This window comes from Nicotiana tabacum, chromosome 1 (assembly GCF_000715075.1).
Source record: "Nicotiana tabacum cultivar K326 chromosome 1, ASM71507v2, whole genome shotgun sequence".
Classification (NCBI taxonomy): Eukaryota; Viridiplantae; Streptophyta; class Magnoliopsida; order Solanales; family Solanaceae; genus Nicotiana; species Nicotiana tabacum.
The window spans coordinates 220,264,939-220,289,097 of record NC_134080.1 but is presented as its reverse complement, the minus strand read 5'-3'; the positions used below and the strand labels follow the sequence as shown (position 1 = coordinate 220,289,097).

At 38.3% G+C, this 24,159-nt stretch overlaps 1 protein-coding gene and 2 long non-coding RNA genes across 3 annotated transcripts; 2 read left to right on the top strand and 1 right to left on the bottom strand.

Moving 5' to 3' along the window:
- Positions 1-12,619: 12,619 nt before the first annotated feature.
- Positions 12,620-15,375, top strand: LOC142182732 (uncharacterized). The gene is made up of 2 exons (XM_075257413.1): positions 12,620-14,029; positions 14,360-15,375. Exons 1-2 carry the CDS (start codon positions 12,739-12,741, stop codon positions 15,241-15,243), a joined length of 2,175 nt encoding a protein of 724 aa, XP_075113514.1. The 5' UTR covers positions 12,620-12,738; the 3' UTR covers positions 15,244-15,375.
- Positions 15,376-15,613: 238 nt separating this feature from the next.
- On the top strand, positions 15,614-16,191 carry LOC107825476 (uncharacterized). The gene is made up of 2 exons (XR_001657072.2): positions 15,614-15,750; positions 15,861-16,191. It is a non-coding gene; the product is annotated as an uncharacterized LOC107825476 (long non-coding RNA).
- A 6,336-nt stretch (positions 16,192-22,527) lies between these two features.
- LOC107765971 (uncharacterized) lies at positions 22,528-23,946 on the bottom strand. The gene is made up of 2 exons (XR_001643563.2): positions 23,497-23,946; positions 22,528-22,729 (listed from the first exon to the last, which is right to left on the bottom strand). It is a non-coding gene; the product is annotated as an uncharacterized LOC107765971 (long non-coding RNA).
- Between the last annotated feature and the right edge of the window lie 213 nt (positions 23,947-24,159).

The following is a 24,159-nucleotide window of genomic DNA, read 5'->3' as shown; positions in this document are numbered from 1 at the left end:
TATTCACTGTTTTTTTCTTTTTGCTTTTTCCACTCGGTAAACAAAAAAATAAGTCTTATCCTTATATAAAAAATTGAAAATGAGAATACCAATAATTATTTTAAGATCTTTAATAGTTTTAAGGTAAAAGAAGTTCAAGACATATATAAGTAATACACGTATCTCTCGTGTACTTTTATATTTAAGATTTTTTAAAATAAAGCAAAATCCTTTGTATTATTCCTAGGGATGTACAAAGGAAACCGACAAATCGCACCAACCCGATAATCCGAGTCAAACTGAGAAAAAAACCCGACTATGGTTTGGTTTGATTTGGTTTGGTGTTGGAAAAACCCGACCATAATTGGTTTGATTTGGTTTTAACTAAAAAAAGTCAAACCGAAACCAAACCAACCCGACATTACATATATAGAAATTTTGTGATGACCCGATAGGTCATCTCATGTTCTAGAACTAAATTCTGTGTTCCGAATCCTTGAATATCTTAATTTAGCCTTCTTCGATTTGCGTGCGCGGTCCGGGTACTTTTCCGGAAGGCTTATATGTTAAATTTTGATAAAAATAAGAATTTTCGCCTTAAAAGTTAAATTGAGTTGACTTCGGTCAACTATTTAAGAAAATGGACCCGGATCAATATTTCAACGGTCCCGGTGGATCCGTATCATAATTTGGGACCTGGACGTATGTCCGGAATCGAATTCCGAGGTCTCTAGCTCGAGATATGGATTTTTTATGAAAAATTAAAGTTTGAAAGTTTAATGATTTTAAGAATTGACTAATGTTTGGCCTTGTTGATACCGGATTCGTATTTTGGTTTCGGAGCCCCGTACAGGTTTATTATTATATTTATGACTTGTGTGTGAAATTTGGTGAGAAGCGGAGTTAGTTTGACGTGGTTCAGACGACGTCCGGTTGTGAAAATAGAAGTTTTAAAGCTTTCTTGAAAATTTCATTTGATTCGGTGTTCAATTCGTAGTTCTAGGTGTTATTTTGGCGATTTGATTACGCGAGCACGTTCGTATGATGTTTTAGGACTTGTGTGCATTTTTGATTTGGAGCCCCGAGGGCTCGGGTGAGTTTCGGATAGGCTACCAGATGATTTGAACTTAGAAAATCTGGTGTTTTTGTGGTAGCTGGTGTTCTAGTGGGTTGTGTTTCGGAATCGCGAAGCCATTCTCGCGATCGTAAAGGGGATCTGGGTTGGGGAAGGATTTTACACTACTCGAACGTGAGACCATGATCGCGAATGCGGAGCACTAGGAGATTACTCTACGCAAACGCGACCCGTCACACGCGAACGCGTAGCATTAGCTAGGCTGGGCAGAAGGAGTTGAGATAACTCTACGTGAACGCGTAGGTCGGGGGCTAGACCTTCGCGAACGCGTACAGTTACTCGCGATCGCATAGGCCACTTAGGTCCAACTTTTCGAGAACGCGTCAGTGTTCAAGCGAACACGATAAACACTAGCGCCCAGTGATAAAACATTCCTATTACGGGATTTTTGCCATTCATTCAAATTTTCAAAAGCTAGAAAGCCTAGAGACAATTTTTTTCAAGATATTTTCTTCCCTAATTTTTTAGTAAGTGATTCTAATGCACTTTGTTTCAATTACCCATTATATTTCATGAGTTTTCAACCTAGAATCTAGGATTTTCATGGTGGAAATTGGGGGTTTGGGTTGAACTAGGAGTTTTTGTATAATTGGAATATAGACCTCGAATTGAAGTCGGATCGAAATAAATTTCATAATCGGGCTCCAGGTTGAATGGGTAAATGGATTTTGGTCCAAACCTCGTTTTTTGACCAAGCGCGTCCGGGGTCGATTTTTGAATTTTTGGGGAAAAGTTTGGGAAATCAAAATTTATGCATTGTAGTTGATTCGTTTAGCAGTATTTGATGTTATTGAATTAATTGTGGCTATATACGAGTAGTTTGGAGGCGAATTCTAGGGGAAAGACCCCGGTAGAGCTTTGAATTGACTGCGAAGTGAGCTAAGTATTGTGTCTAACCTTGACTTGAGGGAATTAGGAACCCTCGGACTATGTGCTATGTGATTCTCATGTGAGCGGCGTATATGCGACGTGACGAGTGCTTATACGCCTCAAAATTATCTATTTTTTCCCGATTTACCGCTTTTCCTTAATTGTTTCCTTTTCTATCTTAGCTATTATATGGTCTAAATACTTTCCATGCCTAACTGCTACCTGTTAATTAATATCTTCCCCTGTTAATGATGTTAGTTCTTTTCATAGTTTTATGAATCCTTACTACTCCCTCCGTTCCAATTTATGTGAACCTATTTAACTAGGCACAAAGTTTAAGAAAAAATGAAGACTTTTGGAATTTGTGATCTTAAACAAGTCAAAAAGGGGCCCAGAGTATTCATGTGGTTATAAAAGATTCTCATTAATGGTAAAATTATAAGTTTATGATAAATTGTTACAAAATTTAGAAAGGGGTCATTCCTTTTGGAATGGACCAAAAAGGGAATAGGTTCACATAAACTGGAACGAAGGGAGTATTTGCTTAAATAGACTTGTTTGCACCTTCTAATTTTAAATTGATGGATTGGTCTCGCTGTGTAATATTTTGTGTAGATTCTATATTGTGCAAGGTTTCCTTTTGGTTCGGTTTGGCGTGTAGTTTGAACTATTGTTTTGACTGTGCTTTGAGTATTTGGTACTGATATGGTGGAATTGGGTTGCATGCTGCAGCAGGTGTAATAAGGGTGGATTGTTATGGTGGAATAAGGGTGAATATATTCTATGCGGTGAGATCGGGTTGTATGTCGCAACAGGTGGAATAAGGGTGGATTGATATGGTGAAATAAGGCTGATTTATAATACTGTATTGATATATGGTGGGATCGGGTTGCGCATCGCAACATATTTACATATATTATCTCTCTTATTGATGCTATTTCGGTGAAATAAGGGAGGATTTGTGTTGTCTAGTGGGATCGAGTTGCGTGCCGCAATAGCCTATATGTTTCCATTTCTTGAGCTTTGTTGGTTTTTACGATATTTATTTGAACTGCTAAAGATTGGTAATTCTGGACGGTACTGGTTTATTCTTGAGGTTGTGGTCATTATTTTCAGATTATTGTTTAATTATGTTCAGTATTTCTATTATTCTATCAATTATTATATATGATGCGTTGTAATGACCTGGCCGGTCGTTTCATAAGTTATAACTCTGTCTCCTCCATTCATGCTTCCTTGTGTGTTGTTCAACTGTATTTCATCATATCTTGTTGGTTGTGTTATGTTCGAAGTGGTCGTAGAGTGGAATGGGACACCTAGTCTCCGATTTGGAAGCTTAAGTTGGAAAAAGTCAACCAGATGTTGACTTATGTGTAGAAGATCTCGAAATGCGAATTCTGATGATTCGGATAGCTTCGTTAGGTAATTTTGGACTTAGGAGTGTGTTCGGAATGTAATTTGGAAGTCCGTGGTAGATCTAGGCTTGAATTGGTGAAATTGGAAATTTGGCGTTTTCCGGCCAGTAGAGAAAATCTTGATATCAGGGTCGGAATGGAATTCTAGAAATTGGAGTAGGTCCGTTGTGTCATTTGTCATGTGTGTGCAAAATTTCAGGTCATTCGGACGAGGTTTGATAGGTTTTGGCATCGTTTAGGGAATTCAGAAGTTTGAAAATCCTTAGGCTTGAATCCGAGGATGATTTGATGTTGTGATGTTATTTTGAGTGTTCCAAAGGTTGGAATAAGTTGAAATGGTGTTATGTGCTGTGTTGGTATATTTGGTTGAGACCCCGAGGGGCTCGAGAAGATTTCAGATGGTTAACGGAGAAGTATGGAAGTGGGATTTTGCTGCTGAAGATGTTGTTTCTGTTGTTTCCGCACCTGCAGAATTTGTCGCAGGAGCGGAGGATTTGACAGCACCTGCGAGCCCGCAGGCGCGAGGCCTGGGGCGCAGGTGCAGAATCTGGAGACTTAAGTGAAATGTGCAGATGCGGCGTATGGACCGCAGGTGCGTAAATTGGGCCACATATGCGGAATCCCTTGGGCAGAAAGTTTAAATTGACCCCTTTCGCGAATTTTGGTGATTCTTTACAATTTCAACTCGGTTTTTGGAGCTTTTTGAGAGTTTTAAAGAGGGATTCAAAGGGAAACCCGTTGAGGTAATGTTTTTGAGCCTAAAACTCGATTCTATGGTGATTTTTAGTTGATTAAGCATGAAATTTGTGGGATTTCAGGGTGAAAATTAGGGAAATTAGGGCTTGAAATTGGAGAGTTTAAATTGGGGATTTGAGGGGCCATTTGAGGTCCGATTTTGATGATTTTGGTATGTATAGACTCGGGAGTGAAATGAGTTTCTATCTTTGTGATTTTTGTTGGATTCCGAGACGTGGTCCCCGGGGTCGGGTTTGGCCAATTTCGGTATTTTTGAGCTAATTTGATAATTTTGGCATGGGCTTTATTCCGTTAGCATGTATTAATGATGTGATAAAGATTTTGATTAGATTCAGAGCATTTGGAGGCCGAGTCAAGAGGCAAGGGCATCGCGGGCTAGAGTTTTATCCAGGTTTAGGTAAGTAATGACGGTAAATCTTATCCTGAGGGTATGAAACCCCAGATTTCTCATTGTTTTGCTACTTTGAGGTGTCGCGCACGTTAGATGACAAGCATGCCGTTGGGTATTGGTCCATCCCGTACGACTATTAAGTCGCATATTTGACTTAAAACTATATGTTAATTATGTGTTTTGGAAAGAACTACTATAACTTGGGTTGAATGCCATATCTGGGCCTTGTGCCAAGATGTTTGGACCCTTAGGGGATTTTTACTACCGTTCCTCACTGTTTTGATTTAATATCTATACTCAGTGATGCTGTGTTTTACTGATTTCATAATTTAGCCTCATTTACTCCGTTTGATACTATGTGTCACGACCCAAAAACTGACCCGATCGTGATGACGCCTATCGTGAAACTAGACCAGCCGACACAACTCTCGAATCAGCCATTTTTCGGTAAAAGTTATTTTTTTACCATTTATAAATCAATAATCTCATAATGAAAATTTAAAAGAAAAGTGCAGAATAATTACACAAGCCCGACATCGGAGTGTCACTAGTCATGAGCATCTACCTCATGAAATTTGAAGCTGATTATCAAAATTCAAAAGGCAAGTCTATTGCATGTATACACACACTAATTAAGGGGTCGTTTGGTTCGGAGATGAGTTACACAGAGATTATGTAGATATTAGTTATGTAAGGACATGGTGGAGCAGCCAAGGAGGGGTAAAATCTAACCAAATATTATATAAGTCATGCAGATTTTATACGAAAATTAAAACACCAACCAAACATAGTAATAAGTCATGTTGATTTTACATAGTTAGACATGGATTAACTCTTTAGGAAGGTCAACCAAATGACCCCTAAGGAACCATGTTTTACAAATATGCTGCAAATAGAGTATTATCAGTGCAAATAGAATTGTAATTGTGCACGTGGCTTATTTAATAGGCAGATTATTAGTTAGTTAGGTGGTTATTAGCTGTCATTAATTGGGTAGTTAACTTGTATATATGTTTGCTTACTATAGCTGAAGCAATGTAACAATATCATTTTCTCAAAATCCCATTCTCTCTTCTCTTCTCCATCTTTCTCTCTAAGCATTCCCATGGATGAACACTGTTATCATCCATAATTTAACATGATATCGAAGCTGCTGATGCTGTTTACTCGCGCAATTTGATTTCAATTTGTCCTCTCAGCACATATTTCTTCTACTTCTTCATTTTCTATTTTTTGTGGTGCAACAATGGTGACTTACTTGAGAACTGAGGAGCAAACACTTGTATACACACATCCACTTTACCTTGGACCTTCTGACACTTCTGGCATAGTTTTGATTTCGATTAAGCTTACCAGATCTGAAAAATATGGGCTTTGGAGTAGAACGATAAAGATCACTCTTTTGGGGAAAAGGAAGCTAGGGTTCATGAATGGTACTTGCACAAAGGATACCTTCAACACAGAATTGCATGAGCAATGGGAGACTTGTAATGCCATTGTACTCTCATGGCTGATGAATATTGTATCCACTGAGATTTTGAGTGAAATTGCATATGCTACAGATGCTCACCTGGTTTGGGAGGATTTGAGAGAGACATTTGATAAAGTCAATCGCATGCGCATCTTCCAACTACATAGAGCCATCAACACTCTGTATTAAGGTACTGACTCTGTATCCACTTATTTCACGAAATTAAAGAGTTTATGGAGTGAATATAATGTTATGGTGACAACTCCCAATTTATAAGACTATGTAGATATATGCAGCAACAAAGGTTATTACAATTTCTTAGTGGCTTAAATGATTCGTATGATCCAATAAGCAGACAGATTTTGCTGACGTCTAGTGTTCCCTCACATAATCAAGCATATGCTATGATTATTGAGGATGAAACTCACAATTCACCTAGTCTAAATGCAACAAGAATTAAATCAGATCTGATGGCTATGTAGAATAGTCAAGGATAGGGTTACAAAGGCAAACGACCTTTTATGCAATGTGAATATTGCAAACTAAAAAGACAAACTAAGGAGAATTGTTATAAGCTAATATGATATCCTACAGACTTCAAGAGTAAGAAGATGTTTGGACAGGGTGCTAGTAGTTCTGGGACTCAGCAAGGGGGTTAGTACAGGAGACCACAACAACAACAAGCTTTAGCAGCTATGAATAGTATATCTGGGAATAGGGATGGTCAATTGTCAACACATCAATACTCTGAGGGAAAGGAACCTATTGCAGGCAAATTTTTCATTGTTGAGTAGTATCAGCAGATTTTGGCATTGCTAAACAAGGACACTGGAGACCGTCATGCAAATTTGGCAAGTAATGCTACCTGTTTCATGTCATAGATTTAGAAAAATGACTGGATTGTGGATTCTAGTGCTACACACCATATAGCTGCATGCAGTTTGGATATAATATTAAATGGCATTAATGTAGATGCCTCACTAAGGGATAAGGTTAGCTTACCTACTGGAGATAAGGTGGACATAACCTATACTGGTCAGACATCTATTTTCAAAGGAGAGATGATATCCAATGTTCTTACCTGATTTCTGTATATTTTAGGATCTATGCAATAGTCGGATGAAGGAGATTGGTAAGGAGTTAGCTGGTCTATACATTTTCAGGTCCGAGGATGACAAGAATAAGTTTCAGAAGCATATTATGGTAGCAACTACAAACAAAGAAGATTATAGATTATGACATATGAGGCTAGGGCACCCCTCTATTACTGTTATGAAGAGTATGAGTTTACTAAGTCACAATGTAAATAGTTCACTTCTGAATAATTGTCCAGTCTGTCCTTTGACTAAACAGACAAGGCTGAAGTTTCCTATAAGCAAATCTAGAGCTATAGCAGCATTTCATCTTGTACATATGGATCTATGGGGACCCTATATAAATCCTACTTTTGATAAGAAATACTATTTCTTGACCATTTTGGATGATCACAGTAGATTTACTTGGGTTTTTCTATTGCAATTGAAAACTGAAGTCATAGTTGTTATAACTAAATACCTATTGTTGATCAGAAATCAATTTTGCTTAATGTTAAAACAATAAGATCAGATAATGGCACTGAATTCTTCAATTCACAGTGCACTAAGCTATTTGATGCCTTGGGAATTATACATCAAAGCAGTTATGTGCATACTCCACAACAGAATGGCATTGCCGAAAGAAAGCATATGCATATACTGGATGTGGCTAGGGCCTTGAGATTTCAAGACAACTTACCCATCAGATACTGGGGACTATGTGTACAAGCTGCAGTCTACCTATTGAACAGACTAGCTTCTACTGCTACACAAGGAAAGAGTCCTTTTGAACTCTTATATGGAAGACAAGCATCCCTATACATTTGAGAGTGATCGGTTGTTTGTGCTATGCAATAGTGATTCCCAAAGATGACAAATTTGCTAAAAGAGCCAAAGCCTGTGTGTTTATGGGCTATTACAGCACACAAAAGGTTTATTTGTTGATGAATTTGTCTACCAAACATTTCTTTGTGATCAGAGATGTTGTCTTCAAGGAGTCAGTCTTTCCTTTTACACACTCACAGACTTCTAAATCTCCTTTAATTACTGCTTTCTTATGCAGGACCTTAAGGTATTTTCTAATACATAGATTCCTGTTGTTGTTCCCACTCAACCAATTGCAGAATCTACGTTACCATTTGTAGATCAACATGCTAGTAACACAGTTGATGCTGATGCGGTTGAAGATCCCCCTCATGATTCTCATGTTGAAGCCAACAGTCATGGAGAATCTCATGATGTTCCAATGAACAACTTGCCAAACATAGGTTTTGGGAAAACTTCACATACATATTCAGGAGATTTTGTAGAAGAAGAAGCAGGCACTTCCTCAGCTTCAGAAAACCCTTCCATACTCAAAAAATCAAAGAGGCAATGCGTTCAACCAATATGAATGAAAGACTATGTATCAACTAGGAATAATACCAGCATATATCCCATAGCCAACTATCTATCCTACAACAATACTACCACTCAATATCAGTCCTATTTGGCTAAGTCCTCCAATCTAGTGGAACCTCAAACTTTCAAGCAGGCAGCCAAAGATGAAAGATGGATAGAGGCCATGAAGCAAGAGATCAAAGCTCTAGAGGATATCCATACTTGGGAAGTAGTACTACTACCTCAAAGGAAACATGTAGTGGGATCTAAGTGGATATATAAAATAAAGTATCATGCTAATGGTGAAGTTGAAAGGTTCAAGGCAAGGCTAGTAGCCAAAGGGTATAGCCAACATAAAGGTTTGGATTATCATGATACATTTTCACTTGTTGTGAAGATGGTCACTGTAAGATCAGTGATAGCAAGGATGAAACTTATGTCAAATGGATATTTACAATGCCTTCTTACAAGATGACATTTGTGAAGAAGTCTACATGAAAATGCCCGAGGGATTCAGAAATCAGGGGGAGAAGAAAGTGTGCAAGTTGAGAAAGTCCCTATATGGACTCAAATAGGCCTCTAGGCAATGGAATATCAAGCTCACAGATGCTCTATTGAGTGCAGGTTTTGTTCAAAGCACTCATGATTACTCTCTATTCACCTTGAAGAAACAGGGAGACATAGTGATTATCCTTGTCTATGTTGATGACTTGCTGATCACTAGCAGTAATATACAGCTAACCACTGAAGCCAAACAAGTCTTGCATCATCAGTTCAAGATGAAGGACTTAGGGGATCTGAAGTGCTTAGATCTAAATTTGGCATAATGCTAAATGAGAGGAAATATGTGCTGGAGTTAATCTCTGCGCTGGGGTTAAGTGGAGCCAAACTAGTCAATATACCTCTTCAATCAAACCTAAAACTCATCATAGTAGAGTTTGATACTGCCACATGAGCTACAGATGATACACTTTTAGAGGATGCAAGTCTCTACCAAAGGCTTGTTGGGAAGCTAATGTATGTGACTATCACTAGGCCTGACATCAGTTATGCAGTTCAAACCTTGAGTCAGTTTATGCAAAAACCTAAGAAGTCACACTGGAAGGATGATACCAGAGTTGTAAGATACCTGAAATGTTCACTAGGACAAGGAGTATGGCTTAAGGCAGAACCTAGTAATACTCTAACATGCTGGTGTGACTCAGATTGGGCTGCTTGCCCAAACACCAGAAGATGTGTAACAGGTTATGTTATCAAGTTTGGAAGCTTCTTGATCTCCTGGAAGTCCAAGAAACAATACACTGTGTCTAGGTGTTCGGCTGAAGCAGAGTATAGAACATGGCCTCAAGTGTGCAGAAGTCACTTGGCTGCTTGGATTGTTTCAGGAGTTGGGAGTTCAAATCCTTCAACCTGTAGCTATGATAAGTGATAGCAAAACTGTTATGCAAATAGCTGCTAATCCCATTTTTCACGAAAGGACAAAACATATCGAGATCGATTGCCACTTTATTCGAGACAAGATTAAAGGGGGAATGGTACAGACATTCTATGTGCCTACCAGGGATCAACTAGCTGATTTGTTGACTAAGGGCTTAGGACAACAACAACACTTGCATTTGTTAGGCAAGCTGGGTGTGCTCAACATATTGCACCCTCCAGCTTGAGGGGGAGTATTATCAGTGCAGATGGAATTGTAATTGTGCACGTGGCTTATTTAATAGGAAGATTATTAGTTAGTTAGTTAGGTGGTTATTAGTTGTCAATTAGCTGTCATTAGTTGGGTAGTTAACTTGTATATATGTACGCCTACTATAGCTGAAGCAATGTAACATTATCATTTCTCAAAATCCATTTCTCTCTTCTCTTCTCCAATTTTCTCTCTAAGTATTCCCATGGATGAACACTGTTCTCATCCACAATTTAACATAGTGCTCCCACTATTCCAATTTACTTAAGAGTTGTTTGATATGAGGTATTAGAAAAAATAATGCAAGCATTAGCTCTATGCAATACTAATACCTTGTTTGATATATTTTTTCAACTTGTGTATAACTAATACTTGCATTAGCTCTATGCATTACTAATACCTTGTTTGGTACATTTTTTTAACTTGTATTAGTTATACATCATACTTGGCATTATCCTATGCATAAGTAATGCATAGAAAACCATGACATTAGTAATACCAATGCTTTAATGCATGCATTAGCAAAATTAAAGACAAAATTATCCTTAAAGTCCCTTAAAGCTAGAGAATATGGAGGGCATTTTTGTAAGCAACTATTTTTCTTAAAAATTATGCAATGCATTATAATTTTAATACACCACACCAAACAGTAGATAAAAAATAATATTTGCATAACTAATGCTTGCATTACTAACCCATGTGTTACTAATCCATCCATTACTAATACATAGGAGTGGCAAACGGGCGGGTCGGGTTGGATATGGTTCGGGTCGAAGACGGGTAATGAAAAAACGGATCAATTATCCAACCCGACTCATATTTAATACGGATAAAAAACGGGTTAACCGGCGGATAATATGGATAACCATATTATCCATGACTTCTTGCATATGATCACTTTTGGGAGAATTCTTAGTCTCCCTAACTTGAGAAATCCCCAATTTGAGGCTTTACAAATATAAAAGTTAGACCCATTAGTTATCCAGTGGTTACCCATTGGTTATCCATTTTCTAAATGGATAATATGGTTCTTATCCATATTTGACCCGTTTTTAAATAGTTCATTATCCAACCCATTTTTAGTGGATAATATGGATGATTAACTGTTTTCTTTTAACCATTTTGCCACCCCTACTAATACACCTTATTCTGCACTATTCTTATACACCCTACCAAGCGACCCCTTAATTTGACTCTTATACGAGGTTTAAAAAGGAACAAAAGCTTTTGTATTTTTTTTAAACATATATTCTCCATGAAGAATGGCTAGGATCAATGAAGTAGTCAATTAATCAACCAAATATAGTGTAGCAACTCCATCACGTAGTTACCTTAAAATAGGGCTTTAAAAACTCATCTAGTCTCTCACAAACAATCATTCTCTCATTTAAGATGGGAATTTTGGCCCAAAAAAAAAACTAAGATATGAATCTAAGTAATTAGTTGTGCTTCTGACTTGGTATTAAGTGGCGTTTGAAATATATACTAAAACTAATAGCCGCCTTTCACATTTCACAAGCTGTAATTTTCTTTATTTAGTAACACAAAATGCAGTGAGAGTTCCATTTGGAACTGCTGAAACATATCAATATTAAATAAAATGTTCATTTCCAGTTGGCAACAAGTAATTTCTTTAGCCATCACCTCTGATCCGAAAACAAAAATTCCATGTAGTTTGCAAAAAAAAAAGTACTACTAAAAAAATAAGAATTAGCGACGGACAAATTCTTTAGTTAAACAGTAAAATCCGTCATTAATATTAGGATAGAAGGCTAGGTAGTCGAGTGTTTTCCTTATTCGTGCTAGTAATAGCAGTGTTAGTCTTGTATTTTCCTATTTGTAGATTTCTATAACTATTTGCTATTTCTTTCGATTCGGTTTTCATGTTGGATTGCTGGTATTACTGCTTGTTGTTACGAATTCCTTTTCATCTTTCCTTGAGCCGAGACTATTCCGAGGGTCTATCCGGAATAGCCTCTCTACCTTTATCCAAGGTAGGGGTAAGGTCTTTATACACATCGATCCCAAATCCCACTTCTGAGATTATACTGTGGGTTTGTTGTTATTGTTGTCGTCGTCGTCGTAAATCGAAAGTTAACCACAGAACTTTACTAGTTAGGAATGTATATAGAAATAACGAGGAAACAAACAAAACTACCAATAATTGTATGATATCTAAGTGTTCATGAAAACTAAGATATTAAAAAATAACAATCACACTTTGCTTTACTCCATTTTCTGTGTAGCAGGTAACAACTACTTGCTAAAAAGATAGTATGGAAATATTCAAAGTGATCCAGAAATGGACTTTAATTAATAAGATGATAATTTGTAGATCCAGCTGTTAAGAGTTGTTATAAATTTTAGTCTTTGATTATCAATCAGACCAATTGAATTGGTCCTTTAAACAGCTCTTTAGAAGCAATTGCTTCCCTAGGAACGTTACTATAAATACATTGGCCATTGATCCATTAAAGGCATCATCTTTCAACACTGTTTCCTTTCTTCTTCTACTCCTTCAAAGTTTTTGGAGATTTCACTAGCCATATTTGGAAGGCTAGGGCAGGAATTTGCCGGCGAAATGAGTCGGTTTCACGGTGGCGGCCCTGCCAAGGGTCGTCGCTATTTGCCACAAATCTTACTGGCGTTGGCCATATTGGCAGTTGCTAATGTAGTGTCAACAGATCCTTATATATATTCTTCTCCACCACCTCCAGCATACGAGTACAAGTCACCACCACCTCCTTCTCCTTCTCCGCCACCACCTTATGTGTATAAATCTCCACCTCCCCCATCACCTTCTCCCCCACTACCATATGTTTATAAATCACCTCCACCTCCTTCTCCATCACCACCTTCATCATATGTGTATAAGTCTCCTCCACCCCCATCATCTTCATCCCCACCACCTTATGTGTATAAATCACCACCTCCTCCTTCGCCATCTCCCCCGCCCCCGTATGTGTACAAATCTCCTCCTCCACCATCACCTTCACCACCACCTCCATATTATTATAAGTCACCACCTCCACCTTCACCATCACCTCCACCACCATATTATTATAAATCTCCGCCACCACCCTCGCTATCACCACCTCCACCTTACTATTATAAGTCTCCACCGCCACCTTCTCCTTCACCTCCTCCACCATACTACTATAAATCTCCACCACCTCCTTCACCTTCACCTCCGCCACCTTATTATTACAAGTCTCCGCCTCCTCCGTCACCATCACCACCACCACCATACTATTATAAGTCCCCACCACCACCTGCTAAGTCACCTCCTCCCCCATACTACTACAGTTCTCCACCACCACCACTAAAGTCTCCTCCTCCACCATATTATTATTCCTCACCGCCACCACCAAAGAAATCACCCCCGCCACCATATCACTATACTTCCCCACCACCACCAGTTAAGTCTCCTCCTCCACCGTATTACTATTCCTCACCACCACCGCCAAAGAAATCACCTCCTCCCCCATATCACTATAGTTCCCCACCTCCACCAGTTAAGTCTCCTCCTCCACAATATTACTATTCCTCACCACCGCCTCCCAAGAAATCACCTCCTCCACCATATTATTACTCTTCTCCACCACCACCAAAGAAATCACCACCGCCACCATATCACTACTCTTCCCCACCACCACCAGTAAAGTCACCTCCAACTCCATACTACTACACCTCCCCACCACCTCCAAAGAAGTCTTCTCCCCCACCGTACTATTACGCTTCACCACCACCACCTACTCAGTACTATCCTCCATATCATCATTTGGTGGTCAAGGTTGTCGGAAAGGTCTACTGTTTTAGATGCTATGATTCAAAATATCCAGAGAAGTCTCATGGCAAGAAACACCTGAAAGGTACAATACTTTTTATTACACATCCACTCTTTTTATTAACTTTAATTTATCACCAAAAATTGATTTAACTATATATTTTCCTTTTTGTTGCTTTATTCGTTAAGCTCTTACCAAAATACCCAAAAATGTGCTAGTAAAAAATTTGCGCGCATCACAATCACTAGATTTTCCTTTTTGAAAAATAAGATTTTAAAATATCAAAAATATTTACAACGTAGTAACTATAAATATTTTTATAACTATGGAGCAAAATATTGAAAATGACATATGTTAGCAGCTCAATAACTTTAGTGTTAATTAATATATTAATTCTTTTTTCACATGAATTAGGTGCTGTTATTAAGGTGACTTGTAAGGCTGGTGACAAGAAAATTGTGAGTTATGGTACCACAAGGATCAACGACAAATTCAGCATTACTGTTAAAGGATTTGAATATGCCAAATATGGAGCAAAGGCTTGCAAGGCTAAACTACACAATGCTCCAAAGGATTCTAATTGTGACATTCCTACAAACCTTCACTGGGGAGTAAAGGGCGCTAACCTAAAAGTGAAGTCAAAGAACCATTATGAAGTTGTACTTTATGCAAAACCATTTGCTTATGGCTCTAAGACACCTTATGCAAAATGCACAAAACCTCTGCCTACGCCTGCTCCATACTACTACAAATCTCCTCCACCTCCATCGCCGATTTATATTTACAAGTCACCGCCTCCAACAACCCCGACATATGTTTACAAATCTCCACCGCCACCAACTAAGTCTTCACCATCTCCTTATTACTACAAGTCTCCACTTCCACCATCACCAAAACCTGCTCCTGTATACTATTATAAATCACCACCACCTCCATCAACATTGCCTCCACCTCCTTACTATTATAAATCTCCTCCACCACCATCACCTTCTCCTCCCCCTCCATATTATTACAAGTCGCCACCACCCCCGTCACCATCGCCTCCACCACCATACTACTATAAGTCACCACCCCCACCATCCCCATCACCACCTCCGCCCTATTATTACAAGTCTCCACCTCCACCATCACCAAAACCTGCACCTATATACTATTATAAATCACCGCCACCCCCGTCACCATCGCCTCCACCTCCTTACTATTACAAATCTCCTCCACCACCATCGCCTTCTCCTCCTCCTCCATATTACTACAAGTCGCCACCACCCCCGTCACCATCACCTCCACCACCATATTAATATAAGTCACCACCACCACCATCCCCATCACCACCCCCATCCTATTATTACAAGTCTCCTCCTCCGCCATCTCCATCACCACCCCCGCCCTATTACTATAAGTCTCCCCCTCCACCGGCTCCGTCACCACCCCCGCCCTATTACTACAAGTCTCCTCCACCACCATCACCATCTCCTCCACCACCCTATTACTATAAATCACCACCACCTCCATCGCCATCACCTCCACCTCCATATTACTACAAGTCTCCACCACCGCCATCTCCATCACCGCCACCACCCTATTACTCCAAGTCTCCTCCTCCACCGTCGCCTTCTCCTCCACCTCCATACTATTACCACTCTCCACCCCCTCCAGTAAAGTCTCCTCCTCCTGCCTATTACTAAAGCTCACCTCCTCCACCCGTGAAATCACCACCTCCACCAGTATACATTTATGCTTCTCCGCCACCTCCAATCCACTACTAAGTATTTCTAAGAGCTCAGCCATTCTCCACAATCAATCAAGTGAGTTGCTGTTTGAATTGTGTATTCTTTTTTTCCATATGAAATCAACTTTTTATTTTTATTTTTCTTTGAATTAAGTTCTGATCTTCTATTTTATTGTTTCTTTTCAGATTTTAGTTTGAAGCACTAAAATATAAAAGCTAGCTTCTTGAGAAAAAGATTCAAACGTCAAATGATACAAAGCAACTAATTTATGGAATAAGATATTCAACCTTTCAATTGAAGGATTGATTCTTATTGCACATTGTTCTCTAGTGCATTCACGTGGACAAGGCTACAATGACTTTGATTCTTCATATATAGAGTTTGTTTTTTTCGTAATTTATTGGTGTATTGAGGATGTCCTCGTTTTATTCATTTCTTATTAGTTATTGCAAGTTGTTTTCTTGTAATACCTTGGTGTACTTTGTGCACAAATCAATAAGAAGATCAATTTCTTTATATTCACTGTTTTTTCTTTTTGCTTTTTTCCACTCGGTAAACAAAAAAATAAGTCTTATCCTTATATAAAAAATTGAAAATGAGAATACCAATAATTATTTTAAGATCTTTAATAGTTTTAAGGTAAAAGAAGTTCAAGACATATATAAGTAATACACGTATCTCTCGTGTACTTTTATATTTAAGATTTTTTAAAATAAAGCAAAATCCTTTGTATTATTCCTAGGGATGTACAAAGGAAACCGACAAATCGCACCAACCCGATAATCCGAGTCAAACCGAGAAAAAAACCCGATTGTGGTTTGGTTTGATTTGGTTTGGTGTTGGAAAAAACCCGACCATAATTGGTTTGATTTGGTTTTAACTAAAAAAAGTCAAACCGAAACCAACCCAACCCGACATTACATATATAGAAATTTTGTGATGACCTGATAGGCCATCTCATGTTCTAGAACTAGATTCTGTGTTCCGAATCCTTGAATATCTTATTTTAGCCTTCTTCGATTTGCGTGCGTGGTCCGGGTACTTTTCCGGAAGGCTTATATGTTAAATTTTGATAAAAATAAGAATTTTCGCCTTAAAAGTTAAATTGAGTTGACTTCGGTCAACTATTTAAGAAAATGGACCCGGATCTATATTTCAACGGTCCCGGTGGATCCGTATCATAATTTGGGACCTGGACGTATGTCCGGAATCGAATTCCGATGTCTTTAGCTCGAGATATGGATTTTTTATGAAAAATTAAAGTTTGAAAGTTTAATGATTTTAAGAATTGACTAATGTTTGGCCTTGTTGATACCGGATCCGTTTTTTGGTTTCGGAGCCCCGTACAGGTTTATTATTATATTTATGACTTGTGTGTGAAATTTGGTGAGAAGCGGAGTTAGTTTGACGTGGTTCAGACGACGTCCAGTTGTGAAAATAGAAGTTTTAAAGCTTTCTTGAAAATTTCATTTGATTCGGTGTTCAATTCGTAGTTCTAGGTGTTATTTTGGCGATTCGATTACGCGACCACGTTCGTATGATGTTTTACAACTTGTGTGCATTTTTGATTTGGAGCCCCGAGGGCTCGGGTGAGTTTCGGATAGGCTACCAGATGATTTGAACTTAGAAAATCTGGTGTTTTTGTTGCAGCTGGTGTTCTAGTGGGTTGTGTTTCGGAATCGCGAAGCCATTCTCGCGATCGCAAAGGGGATCTGGGCTAGGGAAGGATTTTACTCTACTCGAACGTGAGACCATGATTGCGAACGCGGAGCACTAGGAGATTACTCTACACAAACACGACCCGTCACACGCGAACGCGTAGCATTAGCTAGGCTGGGCAGAAGGAGTTGAGGTAACTCTACGCAAACGCGTAGGTCGGGGGCTAGACCTTCGCGAACGCGTACAGTTACTCGCGATCGCGTCAGTGTTCAAGCGAACACGATAAACACTAGTGCCCAGTGATAAAACAATCCCATTACGGGATGCCATTCATTCAAATTTTCAAAAGCTAGAAAGCCTAGAGACAATTTTTTTGCAAGATATTTTCTTCCCTAATTTGTTGGTAAGTGATTCTAATGCACTTTCTTTCAATTACCAATTATATTTCATGAGTTTTCAACCTAGAATCTACGATTTTCATGGTGGAAATTGGGGGTTTGGGTAGAACTAGGAGTTTTTGTATAATTGGAATATAGACCTCGAATTGAGGTCGGATTTCGAAACAAATTACATAATTGGGCTCGAGGTTGAATGGGTAAATGGATTTTGGTCCAAACCTCGTTTTTTGACCAAGCGCGTCCGGGGTCGATTTTTGAAATTTTGGGGAAAAGTTTGGGAAATCAAAATTTATGCATTGTAGTTGATTCGTTTAGCAGTATTTGATGTTATTGAATTAATTATGGCTATATACGAGTAGTTTGGAGGCGAATTCTAGGGGAAAGACCCCGGTAGAGCTTTGAATTGACTGCGAAGTGAGCTAAGTATTGTGTCTAACCTTAACTTGAGGGAATTAGGAACCCTCGGACTATGTGCTATGTGATTCTCATGTGAGCGGCGTATATGCGACGTGACGAGTGCTTATACGCCTCAAAATTATCTATTTTTTCCCGATTTACCGCTTTTCCTTAATTGTTTCCTTTTCTGTCTTAGCTATTATATGGTCTAAATACTTTCCATGCCTAACTGCTACCTGTTAATTAATATCTTCCCCTGTTAATGATGTTAGTTCTTTTCATAGTTTTATGAATCCCTGCTACTCCCTCCGTTCCAATTTATGTGAACCTATTTGACTAGGCACAGAGCTTAAGAAAAAATAAAGACTTTTGGAATTTGTGATCTTAAACAAGTCAAAAAGGGGCCAGAGTATTCATGTGGTTATAAAAGCTTCTCATTAATGGTAGAATTATAAGTTTATGATAAATTGTTACCAAATTTAGAAAGGGGTCATTCCTTTTGGAATGGACCAAAAAGGAAATAGGTTCACATAAACTGGAACGGAGGGAGTATTTGCTTAAATAGACTTGTTTGCACCTTCTAATTTTAAATTGCTTGATTGGTCTCGCTGTGTAATATTACTTGTGTAGATTCTATATTGTGCAAGGTTTCCTTTTGGTTCGGTTTGGCGTGTAGTTTGAACTATTGTTTTGACTGTGCTTTGAGTATTTGGTATTGATATGGTGGAATTGGGTTGCATGCTGCAGCAGGTGTAATAAGGGTGGATTGTTATGGTGGAATAAGGGTGAATATATTCTATGCGGTGGGATCGGGTTGTACACCGCAACAGGTGGAATAAGGGTGGATTGATATGGTGAAATAAGGCTGATTTTATAATACTGTATTGATATATGGTGGGATCGGGTTGCGCATCGCAACATATTTACATATATTATCTCTGTTATTGATGCTATTTCGGTGAAATAAGGGAGGATTTGCGTTGTCTAGTGGGATCGAGTTGCGTGCCGCAATAGCTTATATGTTTCCATTTCTTGAGCTTTGTTGGTTTTTACGATATTTATTTGAACTGCTAAAGATTGGTAATTTTGGACGGTACTGGTTTATTCTTGACGTTGTGGTCATTATTTTTCAGATTATTGTTTAATTATGTTCAATATTTCTATTATTCTGTCAATTATTATATATGTTGCGTTGTAATGACCTGGCCGGTTGTTTCATGAGTTATAACTTTGTCTCCTCCATTTATGATTCCTTGTGTGTTGTTCAACTGTATTTCATCATATCTTTTTGGTTGTGTTATGTTCGGAGTGGTCGTAGAGTGGAATGGGACACCTAGTCTCCGATTTGGAAGCTTAAGTTGGAAAAAGTAAACCGGATGTTGACTTATGTGTAGAAGATCTCGGATGCGAATTCTGATGATTCGGATAGCTTCGTTAGGTGATTTTGGACTTAGAAGTGTGTTCGGAATGTAATTTGGAAGTCCGTGGTAGATCTAGGCTTGAATTGACGAAATTGGAAATTTGGCGTTTTCCGGTCATTAGAGAAAATCTTGATATCAGGGTCGGAATGGAATTCCGAAAATTGGAGTAGGTCCGTTGTGTCATTTTTCATGTGTGTGCAAAATTTCAGGTCATTTGGACGATGTTTGATAGGTCTTGGCATCGTTTGCGGAATTCAGAAGTTTGAAAATCCTTAGGCTTGAATCCGAGGATGATTTGATGTTGTGATGTTATTTTGAGTGTTCTGAAGGTTGGAATAAGTTGGAATGGTGTTATGTGATGTGTTGGTATATTTGGTTGAGACCCCGAGGGGCTCGGGAAGATTTCAGATGGTTAACGGAGAAGTATGGAAGTGGGATTTTGCAGCTGAAGATGTTGTTTCTATTATTTCCGCACCTGCAGAATTTGTCGCTGGAGCGGAGGATTTGACCGCACATGCGAGCCCGCAGGCGCGAGGCCTGGGGAGCAGGTGCAGAATCTGGAGACTTAAGTGAAATGTGCAGATGCGGCGTATGGACCGCAGGTGCATAAATTGGGCCACATATGCGGAATCCTTTGGGCAGAAAGTTTAAATTGACCCCTTTCGCGAATTTTGGTGATTCTTTACAATTTCAACTCGGTTTTTGGAGCTTTTTGAGAGTTTTAAAGAGGGATTCAAAGGGAAACTCATTGAGGTAATGTTTTTGAGCCTAAAACTCGATTCTATGGTGATTTTCAGTTGATTAAGCATGAAATTTGTGGGATTTAAGGGTGAAAATTAGGGAAATTAGGGCTTGAAATTGGAGAGTTTAAATTGGGGATTTGAGGGGCCATTTGAGGTCCGATTTTGTTGATTTTGGTATGTATAGACTCGGGAGTGAAATGAGTTTCTATCTTTGTGATTTTTGTTGGATTCCGAGACGTGGTCCCCGGGGTCGGGTTTGGCCAATTTCGGTATTTTTGAGCTAATTTGATAATTTTGGCATGGGCTTTATTCCTTTAGCATGTATTAATGATGTGATACCGATTTTGATTAGATTTAGAGCATTTGGAGGCCGAGTCAAGTGGCAAGGGCATCGCGGGCTAGAGTTTTATCCAGGTTTAGGTAAGTAATGACGGTAAATCTTATCCTGAGGGTATGAAACCCCAGATTTCTCATCGTTTTGCTACTTTGAGGTGTCGCGCACGTTAGATGACGAGCATGTCGTTGGGTATTGTGACTTGGTCCATCCCGTACGACAATTAAGTCGCATATTTGACTTAAAACTATTTGATAATTATGTGTTTTGGAAAGAACTACTATAATTTGGGTTGAATGCCATATCTGGGCCTTGTGCCAAGATGTTTGGACCCTTAGGGGATTTTTACTACCGTTCCTCACTGTTTTGATTTAATATCTATACTCAGTGATGCTGTGTTTTACTGATTTCATAATTCAGCCTCATTTACTCCGTTTTGATACTATGTGTCACGACCCAAAAACCGACCCGATCGTGATGGCGCCTATCGTTAAACTAGGTCAGCCGACACAACTCTTTAATCAGCCATTTTCCGGTAAAAGTTATTTTTATACCATTTGTCACACCCCTTTTTTACCCTTCTAAAAGATATGTACAAAATGTAACGTGTTATGCTACGAATTTGTGGGTTAAAGAGTTTTTCCAATTAAAGTGACAATTTTGAAATAGGGATTATTTTTGTTATTCAGGGTCGCCACTTGGAATTGATTTGTTGGTGTTCCAAGTCACCTTTTATTTGAATCCCTAGTCAAAGAAAGGTTTGACTCTTTTATTATTGGTTTGCGAAAACAAAGTCCGGAAAAGGAATTCTGTTGACCGAGGAGAAGGTGTAAGGCATTCCCCGAGTCCCGTGGTTCTAGCACGGTCGCTTTATTGACTACATTTGGCTTAAATTAATTTTGGATAAACTGTGATTTATATTATTTTTCATATTTTTACCTATCCGCTTTTATCTCTTGATTATTAGAAAAATTAAAGAATATTTTTTTAATAAGAAGATGTCATAACCACACTACGCAAGCGAGTGCATGATCGACGAAATTTATTATTTAGTCATAACGGCGCTACGCAAGCGAATCCGCAGTCATGACAAACGATTGTTAGCATGTTATTTACGTCTGGAAAAATTACTACATTCGAAGAGATTAGTTTTGAAAATAAAATAAAAAATAAACTATCGTGCTACGCAAGCGAATTCGCGATCTTAACAAAAAAATATACTAAATTAAGAATTAACTAAAATTAATAGGCATGGTATGAGATTATTAAATTAATTTATCGAATATTCAAACATCACACTACACAAGTGATTTCGTGAGTTAAAGCGCGCCTACTAATTGCCTAGCATTTAAAAAGGAAATGAGTTAATTAAAAATAGTAGAAAAATCTGATATTACTACTATTTTTCTAGCTTTATAGTTGGGAAAAATTAAGCAGATAAAAGTTGGACCAACTTAATCTATTTTAAAAGAAATGAGCCAACTTCTTGTTAAAAAAAATGGGCCAGCTTGTAAAGAGCTCTTGGGATGCTGGAATTTATTATTAAAATGGGCCAAGAAATGGATTTTAATTGGCCCAATGCTATATAGAAGAAAAGGGGGTAATTTTGTTGTTTAAAGGTAAATGGGCCAGCTTTTATTTTTTGGTTCAAAAAGGCTCAAAGTTGATACAATCTTGGTTCTTTACTTAGTTTGCATTTATGACCATTAACTACATAGTCACAATTGTATAAACGCACACTTTACAAAAATAGCCACTTTTGCAAATCTGGAAAAATGGCCAGATTAAAAAAAATTATCATAACATTCCTAGAAGCATATGTTGGCAGTGAAATTTCAGCAACTAAAACGAACTCATGCTATGTGTTATACATCTAAAGTCATTCATGGCATACTTAGATATCACATTCAAAAAACTTGCAACTCAATATTCAAGTATTATGAAGGACTATATTCACATTATCACATGCTTGATACATAACAATAACATACAAGCTCTTTTGTTGTCAAATTATTCATCATATCAAACACATTTAAATGGTGTAGTATGTTCAAGTTGTTCCCATTGCTGAAAATACGTACGTTACGAGTCTTAAAGGATTACCTGGATAGCAAAAGAATAAACAGTAGTTCAACAACTAAAGCAGCATATAAACAGCAACAAAACAGTAGCAAAACCAGCAGCAAATTCGTGTTAAAACAACCCGAAAACTTAGAGAGGAAACCCAGAAACGAACTCTAAAGAGGACTTATACTTTTCTAAAAGTTTGCACTCTAAGATTCACTCCCAAAGCTCACCATTTCAGCTCACTTTTCATGTGTTCAACTGCTGATTTTTTTTTATGTTTTTGTGTGTTCAAAGCAATTATTCCCTCTCCCTAGAAGTGTGATTGAGTCTCCCTTATATATCAAAACAACCAGCTATTTCAAAAAAATAAAAATCAATCTTTTTGACAGATTTTCTACAAAATCTGCTCTTAAATTCAAAAGGCCAGACTTTCTGGTTCAAATCTTGTCAAGTATTTCAAACAAAATCTGTTCTCCACTATTCAAAGATAGACTTTTATTCAAACACTGTCCAAAAGTCTACATTTTCTTACCAAACAATTTGACTTTTGAGTATTGTACTCAAAGAGTCTTGAAGCAGTAAATAAACAACCAAACAAGTACCATATATTCTTAAGTATTCTGCACTACCTCACTTTTATTAATACAAAACTATTTTACTACTTCAACAAGTGCAAAAACAGAAAATTGAACATTTCAAATTTCAAAAACTAATGCTAAAATAATTAATAATAGACCAAAATAAAATCTGAAAATTAAAAGTAAAAATAAAAAATCGGCCATGAAAAAGAATAGAATTTTTACCATTTTACAATTCAAGTGGCCGAAAAAATGGTGGTATGCCAAAAGAGGGTGTTCGGGGAGGTCGCCGGAATTTGGCCGGATTTTGGTCGCCGAATTTTCAGGGTGAAATTGGCATCAATAGCTAGGTCTTGAGGAGCTCTATCCATTGATGTAGGTATTGTGGGGTGGTAGTGGTTGGAGCTTCAAGGATTTGGGTAAAAAAGTGACGGGAAAATTTCCAAGATCTAAGATTCAAGGAGTTTGAGGGATTTTTGAAGGATTTGGTTTGGAGATATAGAAAGAGGAAGTTGTGGAGATTACATGGTGTGAATTTGGAGGTGTTTGGAGGTGGTCCGCCGGCGGCGGCGATTTCCGGCCAGCGGCGGTGGGCGGAGATGGGGCGGCGTAGAGAGAGTGAAGAGAGAGAGAAGAGAGAAGAAGGAGAGGGAAAGAAGAGAGAGGAAATAAGGGGGAAATGGGGCAAATTTTTGGGGATTTTGGGCTTTAAATACCTAGGATGAAGATCAAACTAGGACCGTTGGATTAAATCAAGATGGGTGGATGAGATTGAATCTTGTTACTTAACCAAAACGACGTAGTTTCAAGACCAAACTACGTCGTTTTAAGCTCTTCTTGGCAGCCCCATTTTGGACCGGATTTGGGCTCTTTGGGCTCAAATTTTGG